General features: G+C 47.0%; 1 protein-coding gene across 2 annotated transcripts in view; it reads left to right on the top strand.

Moving 5' to 3' along the window:
* Positions 1–902: 902 nt before the first annotated feature.
* The window catches only part of PPP4R4 (protein phosphatase 4 regulatory subunit 4), a 211,696-nt gene continuing 200,677 nt past the window's right edge, over positions 903–11,921 (top strand). The window contains exons 1-2 of one of the 2 annotated variants that reach the window (XM_088464385.1): positions 903–1,281; positions 2,097–2,170. In XM_088464385.1, the coding sequence (XP_088320511.1) occupies positions 1,168–1,281; positions 2,097–2,170 (188 nt within the window). In that variant the 5' untranslated portion in view covers positions 903–1,167. Of the gene's footprint in view, positions 1,282–2,096; positions 2,171–11,921 lie in introns of those variants that run through there. The other variant, XM_088464388.1, reaches the window with a different exon arrangement.

Below are 11,921 nucleotides of genomic sequence, written 5' to 3'. Positions count from 1 at the left end.
AGTCAGCCCCCTGTGCCAGTCCCTTTTCCCCTCAGTTCTGGCACCTGTGCTCCCTCAGTGCCAGTCCCCTAATTTCTGGCCGCTGTGCCCCTCAATACCAGTCCCCTGAGCCTCCTCAGTGCCAGTCCCCTGTGCCCCCTCAGATCCAGTCCCGTGCCCCCTAGGTTCTAGTGTTCTGTGCCCCATAAGTACCAATCCTGTGCCCCCTCAGTCAGTCCCCTGTGCTCCACTTAGTACCAAACCCCTGTGTGATAGAACCCCTGTGCCCCCTCAGATCCAGTCCCCTGTGCCCCATAAGTACCAATCCTGTGCCCGCAGTGCCAGTCCCCTGTGCCCCCCTCAGTGCTAGTCCCGTGCCCCATAAATACCAATCCTCTGTTCCCCCAGTGCCAGTCCCGTGTGCCCCCCACAGTGCCAGTTCCCTGTGCCCCCCTCAGTGCCAGTCCTCTGTGCCCCATAAGTACCAATCCTCTGTACCCCCAGTGCCAGTCCCGTGTGCCCCCCTCAGTGCCAGTCCCCTGTGCACCACTCAGTACCAATCCTCTGTGCCCCCAGTGCCAGTCCCCTGTGCACCACTCAGTACCAATCCTCTGTGCCCCCCTCAGTGCCAGTCCCCTGTGCACCACTCAGTACCAATCCTCTGTGCCCCCCTCAGTGCCAGTCCCCTGTGCACCACTCAGTACCAATCCTCTGTGCCCCCAGTGCCAGTCCCCTGTGCACCACTCAGTACCAATCCTCTGTGCCCCCCTCAGTGCCAGTCCCCTGTGCACCACTCAGTACCAATCCTCTGTGCCCCCAGTGCCAGTCCCCTGTGCACCACTCAGTACCAATCCTCTGTGCCCCCAGTGCCAGTCCCCTGTGCACCACTCAGTACCAATCCTCTGTGCCCCCAGTGCCAGTCCCCTGTGCACCACTCAGTACCAGTCTGTCTCCTTTATTAGTAGCAGCTCCGGGGACCCAACGTCTAACGTAGCCGCCAGCATCATCATCATCAGCAGCACTCTTCCCGGTGATCTCGGTGCTGGCTCCTCCCCTGTCCTCCCCCGCCACCCTCTGCCTCTCTCCCGCCGCCCCCACACGCAGGATCTCCGGGTCCTGGCATGTGAAGAGCCCCCGCAGCCGCCACTGTCTTCCGGGCGATGCCCAGTGCGGCTCTCTGACTCTCCCATGCATCCCACCGGCTTCTTCAGGATGGATTTCAGCCAGGGCAGCCTGTTCGGCTACATCGAGGACCTGCATGAGCTGGCGATCATCGAGAGGCCGGTCCGCAGGAGCCTGAAGGTATTTGGGGGGAGGAAGGGGGGGAACACGTGACGTCATTCACTTGTCTGCATCCCCACCCCTGGCCGGGACCCTTTGCTGTCACCCCCTTCAAATAATAGCCAGTGCTCAGTGCAGGTGAGGTATGATGCCATCTTACATCATACCAGGGTCTCCTGTACACCACACTACTGTACAGAGCTGACATTGGGGTCCCCTATGCATGGAACAGGAAAGCAGTTTGGGGGTGACAGAGAAAATGCCTAAACTTTAGGAGTGTTTGGCTGCAGAATTACCATAGGCTACAAAACATATTAAATATTCCATCTTTATTGCCTCTTTCTCAGCCTGTAATGATGACTCCAATGCTACATTATCATTGATGAGGGTTAATTAGCTCCCACTAAGTGTTCCTCTTCATCCCACAGACTGTACTGCCCATATACCCAGTATCATTGCTGCCCTGTATTTACATGCACAGAAATAATCATATCCCATCCCACCTGTATCTCTGAATTTCCACTATAAGCTCAATGTAATCTGATTTAGCATCCAATTCCAAAGGGGAGGCTGTTTAATCAGCTGAAAGTGGTAGACCGGTTCTGTCATTTTATCCCAGCGCTTTATATTGATTTTCTGCTTATAATTATAGTCTTTAGGTACATAAAATAATTGTACGTGTAATTCCCTTCAGAGCAGTGGCAGCATCCTTGCATACATAATGTGAATTCTGATTATTTTAAGCACGGTACATGCAGGGTTTTGTCATTAGTTGCATTTAACACTCTGTTTCGCATCTCCCACTGACGTACTGAATCTCTTATTGCAATGTGCAGACGCCTGAGGAAATTGAAAGGTTGACAGTAGATGAAGAACTTAATGATATTGAAAGAGCCGTATACCTGCTCAGGTATGTCTTACCTGTCCTGTGGATGTTTGTTGTCAGGAGCCACTGTACTGTGTGTTATCGTTTACTGTAATTGCTGTAATTCTCTTAATAAATAACCATTTGTATTGTGTTGAGAAGCATTTTGCAATCATGTATATATGTGACCATTAGATCTTGGTGATGGTATCTGCAATTCTGCATCTGGCATGTCGAATGTTGCTTTCCAAGAGACGCAGATCACTGCTGTGACAGATTTGGGATTGTTGCATACACACCACGTTTGTTTTTGGATAAGAGTCACAAGCACGTGGGTGACTTGTGTAAAGACATCAGAGCCCAGGAATGGGCAGGCAATTTCCCAGCTAAAAACCTCCTAGAACACTTGTGCCATTAAAGGCAGTATGAAAGGTGTGTGACGTAGTCTGGAGTTCACTGGCTGGGTTAAAAAATAGATTATTCCAGAGTCAGGTAGGCAGGAAAACTGTATGCGCTGATGATTGCCTAACCCATATTGTTGTTTTCGATATGTCTTTTGGTACACTTTTCTCCTGGATCCTTATTGCAGACCTAGAACACCTGTAGCTCTCCTAGGGGCCCATTTATCAATAATCACATACTCAATGTGTCCTGGGCGCGATATTAATGCTCAGAATCGCACTGCAGTATGTGATGATACCGGCGTAATGTATGTATGCGGAGGAAGGGTCACCGAGGGACTGTATACCGCTGCTCTGAAAGGAACCCGTCCCTGCAATGTGCTCGTAGTGAAGTGACGGCATCAGTGGTCTCCTCACTCCTGCGCTGGGACTCAAGCGCATGCGCAGTCTGCTGACCAGTCACGTGCTGTGGCCATTCTTCCGGTATTTTAGCCTATAGATAGACTACAGCGCCTAAGGGGGCCAAACTCTGGAATGTTTCGCATTTCAGGGTTTGGCAAGTCTGATAGCTTCGTAACCCCCATAGAAACCTATAGGGGTTGTGTCTACTGTTAAAAATGGGGGAACCACTGCAGAGACTGCAGATATCTGCTGAAGGTCCTCCATGGTACATTCAGGGGATACTTAATATTTGCGTGTATCCCATGAAAACAGGTATTTTCGGGGAGTATGCCACAATTATTTATTGATAAATAGGCCCCCTAGTGTTATGATACTACAACTACCAGCATGTTAGCTGACCGGATATGCTGGGATATTTAGTTACACAGCAACTGAAAGCCACATGTTGTCCAGGCTTGTCCGAATATATCAACCTGGCTTCAGAATGTCACAAACTGACTCCTAAATTATTCTTATCCAACCTTGGTTTATTCTGTGCAACCAAATAAATAGCGACTACTTTGGGCTCTGAACCCTTGAAGGTAAAAGTGAGAATAGTACTGTATGTAAAATTATCTTAGAATATTGATAGAAGTAGATCTTTTTCAACGGTAGGGGGAAAACAACTCCCCCTGACCTAATTCAGAGATCGCAGCTGCAATTTCCTACGCATCGCACCTGCGAAAATATGCTAAAGGTCGCAAAGCTTACCCGAGCATAAGGACTCCCACTGCTGCCGCCTTCTCACGTGCGCACAACGTCGTTTATGTGTGTAAATATCGATAACATCGACGCACATCGAGCAGCCACCTTGCCCTTGTGGGAGGTCTGATCTGCCGCAGCCTTCGGAGCTCTCCGGACCTGCAGAGCTGCATAGGAGATCGCATGGGCTAATTTATGCACGCCTATGAAACGGCGTTCAAATGGACAGACATGACTGCGTTTTTTAAGACCACCTGCCCCGTCACCACCCCCAAACGCTGACCGCCTGTCACTCACTTTACGATGGATTGCTCTGTACATCTGTAGTCACAATGCAAACACAGCGCACGCGCAGTGCGACTTATATGGCAAACAATCGATCGATCTGCGTCCGTAATTGCCGTTGCGTCCAGCTCTGAATCAGGCTCAATTTCTATTAATATTCTAAGATAAGTTTTACATACTATTCTCACTTTTTCCTTCAAGGATTGAGAGCCCAAAGTAGCCACCATGTATTTTTTGTGTCTAAGATTTTAGGTTTAATTAAACCAGTCACCACTACTTTATCACCCTTCAGCGCCCAATTTGTGCCCATCTCCTCTCCCTACTGCTTATTCTATGCAACCGCTCAAAGTCAAAAGTGACGAAATCTAGCTCAGTGGCACAGTGGTTAGCATTGTAATAAGAGATAACAGTGTTGACATTGATCAGGCTGCTATCTGCATGGCTTGTTTGTTTAGGTTTCCTTGCACAGCCTAAAAACATACAGGTAGATTAATTATCCTCTTGGTAAATTCCCCCATGCGTAATTGGTCAGCTCAATATAAACGACAAAATACGGTAATAACAATCTCTAGGAGATTGTTATCACAGTGCCCATATTCCTATATCTTTAGTGGACCAGAGGAGTCTTATCCAAGGAGGGTGCCCGTATGCAAATTCCGCGCGCCCATCTTTCATTAACGCGCATTCCGCAGTGAAGAATCTAGCATTGCGCCAGAGTTTACTGCGCATAGGCATGGCGCCAGTGCCATTTTCCCTGCAATTTTTTCAGTGATGTGGCATCAAGCTAAGTATACCCATTGGGTGCAGTGTAGCCCTCCCTCCCCTACTCGAGTCAGGGACCTGCATCCATTGCAGATGAACAAGTATAGTGGATCCTGTAAGCGCCCCGCTTTAAAGACGAATATTTGAGTGGCATTATATGTTTACCATGTTCTGGGAAATCAGGGATGGGGAATCTCAGACCCGGGGGCCGTATAAGGCCCCTGGGATCATTTGGTCTAGCCCTCTGAACTTTTTTCTGCTAGCCTCATCTGGACCCTGCAGCCAGAGTCTATGCAGCAGTGCCGCCTGGAGCCTCCTTAGGACGCTTCAGACAGTCACACAGCTGCCCTTACAGCTCTCCGGAGCATCCTCAGGATGCTCCGGGCATTGCTGTAATCACCAGAGATTATGGCCCCGCCCCTTTGTGACATCACACGGAGGGGTCGTGACCTGCACCTACTTTATATATCAAAATGGCCCTCAGCAGAAAAAAGGTTCCCCACCATGCTTGCCGACTATTTGGCTGCCCCTTCCGGGAGGGAGCAGCCAGATCGGCTTTACTGGGGGGGCGTGGCCAGCAAACGGGAGCGGGGCCGGCCAGACTTAAAAAGTAAGGGGGCGGAGCCACGCGATCGCGTCACTTTGGCCCCGCCCCCGCTACACACTGCCAATATTACAGGCAGCGTGAAGCAGGGGGCGGGGCCAAAATGACGCGATTCGACGTGAATCGCGTCACAGGCCCCCCGCTGCCGAGGATTTTACTGTTTTGAGGTTGGGGGCAGGAGGGGTTTGCAGACGCCGGGAGACTTGCCTGCCTTCCCAGGAGGTCGGGAGCGGCACCCAATTTTCGGGAGGCTCCCGACCAAATCGGGAGGGTAGGCAAGTATGTTCCCCACCCCTGTGGGAAATATATAGTTTCTTTCATTATTAGCTTCCATTTCACTTGCACCTACTGTATCTAAAAGAACTTGCTGTTTACCAATGAAATCTGAATGTTGCAACTTTATCAGACTGGGTTCTCATATAAACAAACAAACAAACCAGCCAGTAATACTAACTACATCCTGGATATAGCTGACCACAAAATGTCTATTACCTAATGTTGTAATAACATGGCTTGCTGTACTACCCTAGCAAATATTAACTTTTAACTTATCACATAAATTATACATTGGGCAGATCCACCTTTTTGAGTATTTGACACTTTAATAAAATATTAAGGGTGAAGATAATATAAATTATATCATTAGTTTTTAGAAGCAATTCATTCGTACTTTTGATCTTTGTATTATATTCCACTGGAAAACAAGCACACATTCTGTGGAACGTTCAGTTTGATTATATTTATTGTTTAGTTATATTTTGACTGTTGTCACTATTAAATTCTGCACTTTTAAGCTGAAGCGGTTTAGTTGACATCTTAATAGACAGGAACACCAGCATGGCCACCATTCCGCTATAAGGAGTTACCACGTTCTATATAAAGTGTATATCTGTTTACATACAGATTTATAATATTGGGACATTTTCAGCAACTGTAATATATTGATTTTGACCCTTAAGGACAGGAGTATAATATGTATGGCTTTAAAAAAATACGTATAGGATACCAGAGTCTGTCAGGTATTGCCTGTAATGTTGTCTTGTTGGGGGACACGGTGGTGGCTTTAAAGATGGACATTGTTGTAATATTATTTGCAAGATCCAGATGGTAGAAAAGATGCTGGCAAAATCCTTGTTAGACTGCTAATCATTCATTTACACACAGGGCAGATGCAGAATGGAATGCAAGTCAGTTTGTGGTGCGTATCTGGTGTGCTTTCATTCTGCGCACGCTCCCTAACCAAGTGTCTGTTACTCTGGGTGATGCAGAGTCTTATATAATCAATGCACATCTCTGTGACTGAAGAGGAATAGCTAGGCTGTAACGGGGCATGCTTATGTAGGCAATGTTCTCACGAGGGCTACGTACCATAGAGCGTAAGTATGGCTGTTTTCAGAGATATCTTTTGTACCAGGTATAGGGATAATGCAAATGCGCCCTAATGATAATGAGGGATGACCATCGGGGTTGGACTGGCCCACAGGGGTACAGTGTCGTAATGCTGGCATTTGTGGCACAACGTCACATGGGGTAAGGTTGTGATGATGTGATTGGCGTTCCCCTACCCCACCCACCTGGTCTTACCACTCCATAGTCCCCACTGGTCTCATCATTACAAAGATGACAGTTATGCTATAAGAGTTTGAGAAATACCTACACAATTCATTGACCTGAAAATGTTCTAAAGTAACCACTCCATTATTGGTCCCCTTTACCCAAATTATGGTGGTCCCTCTGTGCTACTGGGCTCCGCCATCTGTCCTCTCTTCAGAGGTCCATGTTTATATTTTCCCCGTGAAAAGAAGGGTCCAATATGCGAGCCCCGCCTCCTTCCCTTGCGACCCTTGGACTGATGAAAACATTTACCACAGTGCAGCAGAGGGACTTTTAAGGGAAGGGTCCTAACACAGGGCCTGATTCAGACCCGGTCGCACTGAGCGTACGCTCGCACAGAGCGTATGCAAATACAACAGAGTGACGCCACGGGAAGCGAACGCTCATAAGCACGCCCACAATGTCTTAGCGAGCGGCCACTTTGTCTGAGCGTACGCCCAATCGCACAGGCAGAGCCGCCCACCAGCACACGTCATCTCCAGGAGTTGTATTAAAACATTGGTACATCGACCACTATCGGATGTGAACGCAGTGCTTGTGGTAGCTTTTTTCAACTGCAAGCATTGCGAGGAAAACAGAGTAAAAAAATGGCTGGTGACGTGTACTATGACGCTGCCTGTTAATTATGCACGCCTCTAAAACGCCTTTGAAACTCTCTGGCACGCCTGCGTTCGCATCTCCAACCCCCCGTTTTTAGTGTCCTGCCCCTGTTACCACCCACAAACGTCCTCTCCTGTCACTCATTACACTGGGCTGTCTTTGCAGGGCGATCGAACGGTATGCGATCGCAGGGAGTAGTTCGCGCACGCGCAGAATGAAGCATGCGCATGCATGTACGCAGAACATTGGGCCACTTGCGAGCGCACGCCTATAGCGAACGGTTCTGAATCAGGCCCGCAGTTCAAGAAAAGGGGGCGCAAATGGAGTTGGGGGCGTCACTCCACCAAATTTTCAGTAAAAGGTGGAATTAGCGTAACGTCTATGACGCATACCTGCCCAGGTATTGCTGCAATACAGACAGCCATTTTGCCACTGTCAACTAAACTAAGATCACATTGGTGCCTGTGTGGGCCCAAATGACCACCAACTCTGTTCAAGTGGGGCCAAGACTGCCATAAAACTGGTACAGCTGCTACCCTCCAACCCATAATATGATCTCAAAGGATATTTGCCCAAATTAGCCATACACAAAGCAGACCACTCCAGCCACTTCATGCTTCACCCGAGCTGCTGGATCTGATCATCTGTGGGCACTGGGCAGCTTCTATTTCTGCTGCTTGGTGCATGATGTAAGGTTACATAAGATGAATATTATCTGCCTCCTCTGTGTAAGGACTGTTCTGCACTTTGTGCTCGGCAGATTAGCGCAGACATTGGTGGGTGTGACTGTGTACCATGTGAATTACTCTGAGTGACACTGTGTCGGTTACATAATAAGCATATGTTCTGCAGCCGGCGGGTGGGAGTGGGTTTAATTAGTCCATACCATTTACTCTGTGCCTTTTCCATTGTGCTAGAGGTGTGGTTTCAATGCCCTCTTAATCATTTTAATGCTGTAACAAGCCATTGTGATTCGTTTGGGAATCAGCAGCAGGTCAGCCTTGTGCTGGAAGTGTTAAGCACTTAAATCTTCTGTTGCATGGAAACCACAATCATTCCTATGTTTTTAGACAGAATTGTAAAAAAAAAAATGTTGATCAAAATAACATTGATTTCAAGCACAAACCAGATTCCAAGAACTCAAATTTAGAAGAGGGTCATATTAACAAGAGGTATTTATTGAATATTTCCATGATCTGCTAAAAGCAGCCTGCATAATGGTCACAACAAATTCCATTGTAGTACGAAAGTGTATTTTGAGTATCTCATTCATTTCTGATCATCTAGACGTGTTCTGACAATCAAGGAAAAATGCTTCATTCATTCAGACTGACTCATCTGTGTCATTAAATGGGATATAAGGGAACTCAAACTGCATCCATAATATCATTCCTTTGACATTGGGGTACTCAGACTGTCTCCACTGCATCAGTCATCTGACATTGGGGTACTCAGACTGCCTCCACCGTGTCATTCATCCGATATTGGGGTACTCAGACTGTCTCCACGGCATCATTCATCTGACATTGGGGTACTCAGACTGTCTCCACCGTGTCATTCATCTGACATTGGGGTACTCAGACTGTCTCCACTGCATCATTCATCTGACATTGGGGTACTCAGACTGTCTCCACTGCATCATTCCTCTGACATTGGGGTACTCAGACTGTCTCTACTGCATCATTCATCTGACATTGGGGTACTCCGACTGTCTCCACTGCATCATTCATCTGACATTGGGGTACTCAGACTGCTTCCACCGTGTCATTCATCCGACATTGGGGTACTCAGACTGTCTCCACTGCATCATTCCTCTGACATTGGGGTACTCAGACTGTCTCTACTGCATCATTCATCTGACATTGGGGTACTCAGACTGTCTCCACTGCATCATTCATCTGACATTGGGGTACTCAGACTGCTTCCACCGTGTCATTCATCCGACATTGGGGTACTCAGACTGTCTCCACTGCATCATTCCTCTGACATTGGGGTACTCAGACTGTCTCCACTGCATCATTCATCTGACATTGGGATACTCAGACTGTCTCCACTGCATCATTCATCTGACATTGGGGTACTCAGACTGCCTCCACCACATCATTCATCTGACATTGGGGTACTCAGATGGTCTCCACCGTGTCATTCATCTGACATTGGGGTACTCAGACTGTCTCCACTGCATCATTCATCTGACATTGGGGTACTCAGACTGTCCCCACTGCATCATTCATCTGGCATTGGGGTACTCAGACTGTCTCCACTGCATCATTCATCTGACATTGGTGTACTCAGACTGTCTCCACCACATCATTCATCTGACATTGGGGTACTCAGATGGTCTCCACCGTGTCATTCATCTGACATTGGGGTACTCAGACTGTCTCCACTGCATCATTCATCTGACATTGGGGTACTCAGACTGTCCCCACTGCATCATTTATCTGACATTGGGGTACTCAGACTGTCTCTACTGCATCATTCATCTGGCATTGGGGTACTCAGACTGTCTCCACTGCATCATTCATCTGACATTGGAGTACTTATACTGTCTCCACTGCATCATTCATCTGGCATTGGGGTACTCAGACTGCCTCCACCACATCATTCATCTGACATGCGGGTACTCAGACAGCCCGTACAGCCTCATTGGGATACTCAGACTGTCTTTACCACATTGTCATCTGATCCCCTTATTTGTTTTGTAGAAGGGGCAGGAGATGAAGATTAAATAAAATAAGAAGCTCAGGTCATAGTCCAAACTACCTTATAAATTTTATTAAACTCCCTACGATTGATGAACCTGGGACTTACCGCTTCTCCACCAAAATCCCGGGTCCAGCCCAGGACACTGAACACGGGTTTCAAGCCGTGCCACAGTGGCTTGAACCCCGTTTACACCGCAGGCTGAACCCGGGATATTGGCGGGGCTTACATCTGCGGCTCTCCCTATGCTGTGAACAGGACTGTTTCCACTGAGCCTTAGCCGCTTCGTACATGCGTAAAACCCTGCTCGAGACCTGGGATTTTTTGCTAGAAGCCTTTTCCACTGAACCATGACCCAGGTAATAACCTGGGTTTTAGCAGCAATGGAAAAGGGGTATAAATCACCTCTATGTCTTAAATTTAACTTAAACAACGTATCACTCTGTAGTTAAAACCGATAGTCAACAATGAGGTTTCAAGTATGTGAAATTAAGTTTGACAATTTGAAATTGAAAATTTAAATTTATCAGGGAAAAGGTTTGGTGAGGAAATGAAGAACTGGCAGGAAAAGAACACACACATACACACAACCCCATTCGCTGGTGTTCAACTCTCCTTCCAATTTTCCAGGACAGACCCATCCGGACAGTTGGTGTCATAACTTTATAAGGAGAGAGCATCTAAACACTTTATAACTGCAACAAACTGCTGCCCTTTACCACCCAACCAAGCAAACCCATCAACAAGCCATCAACAAGTTACCCAAAGGGAGTGAGGGAAAACCCAATCAGAGACCTCACTTAGTAACAGGCGACCTTTTATAGAAAACTAGGACAGCTCCCAGTTCAAACACCCCAAAACAAATTGGACAATTAATAACTTGTCAATCAACAAATAACCAGAACCTTAATGGTACAGACGCTCTGCAACAGTAGCACCAATCTCACAGCTCAGGGGTTGAATAATCCTCCGGCTGATTATTATCCCTACGCCACTCACTAAGTTACATTAAAGTTAAATTCAAATTTCAGAAGAGATGACTTAAGCCTTTTACTCTAGCGGCATGTTAGGTGGTTATATGATATAAGTGCACATTTTGCTTTGTCGTTCTCTTCCCGAGTGCCAATTTATCTGCTTGAGTGGGATCACTTTTATGTCATTGAAAACGATGCATGCAGATAGTCAACTACACTGTGCTATGGACTGCTAATTTAGGTATATTTGACTAAAAGGTTTCACACAATAGACTTCTGGGGGCACATTTCTTAGAATTCAAATGTAATGCCAACATTTAAATTTTGTTTAATGGAATTTACAATACTGTATGCTATAATCCCCTTTTTTTTTTTTAAAACACAGTCTTATACAATGACGAAGTAGACATTTAGAAGTATGGAAAGTGTGAGTCAATGGAATTTTAATGTTTTATAGGCAGAGCAGTAGGAGAAGTGGCTGTATGGCATACCACTGTATACAGGCCCACAGTGACCACTAGGGGGAGATGTACTAAGCCTTGGAGAGAGATAAAGGGGTCTATGTACTAAGCCTTGGGGGTCTATTCGTGATGTTAATTATCGAGGTCCGATAATTAACATTCTAACGCCGGAGCAATTCATCAGTGCTCTGGAGCGGAGACGGCTGATTCGAAAATCAGCTGTCCCCGTGAGCGGCTTCACTGCTC

This window comes from Taudactylus pleione, unplaced genomic scaffold, assembly GCF_031769625.1.
Source record: "Taudactylus pleione unplaced genomic scaffold, aTauple2 ptg001661l, whole genome shotgun sequence".
NCBI classification, from domain to species: Eukaryota; Metazoa; Chordata; class Amphibia; order Anura; family Myobatrachidae; genus Taudactylus; species Taudactylus pleione.
The sequence above is the reverse complement of the archived record's forward strand: the minus strand, read 5'-3'. Positions and strand labels throughout refer to the sequence as shown.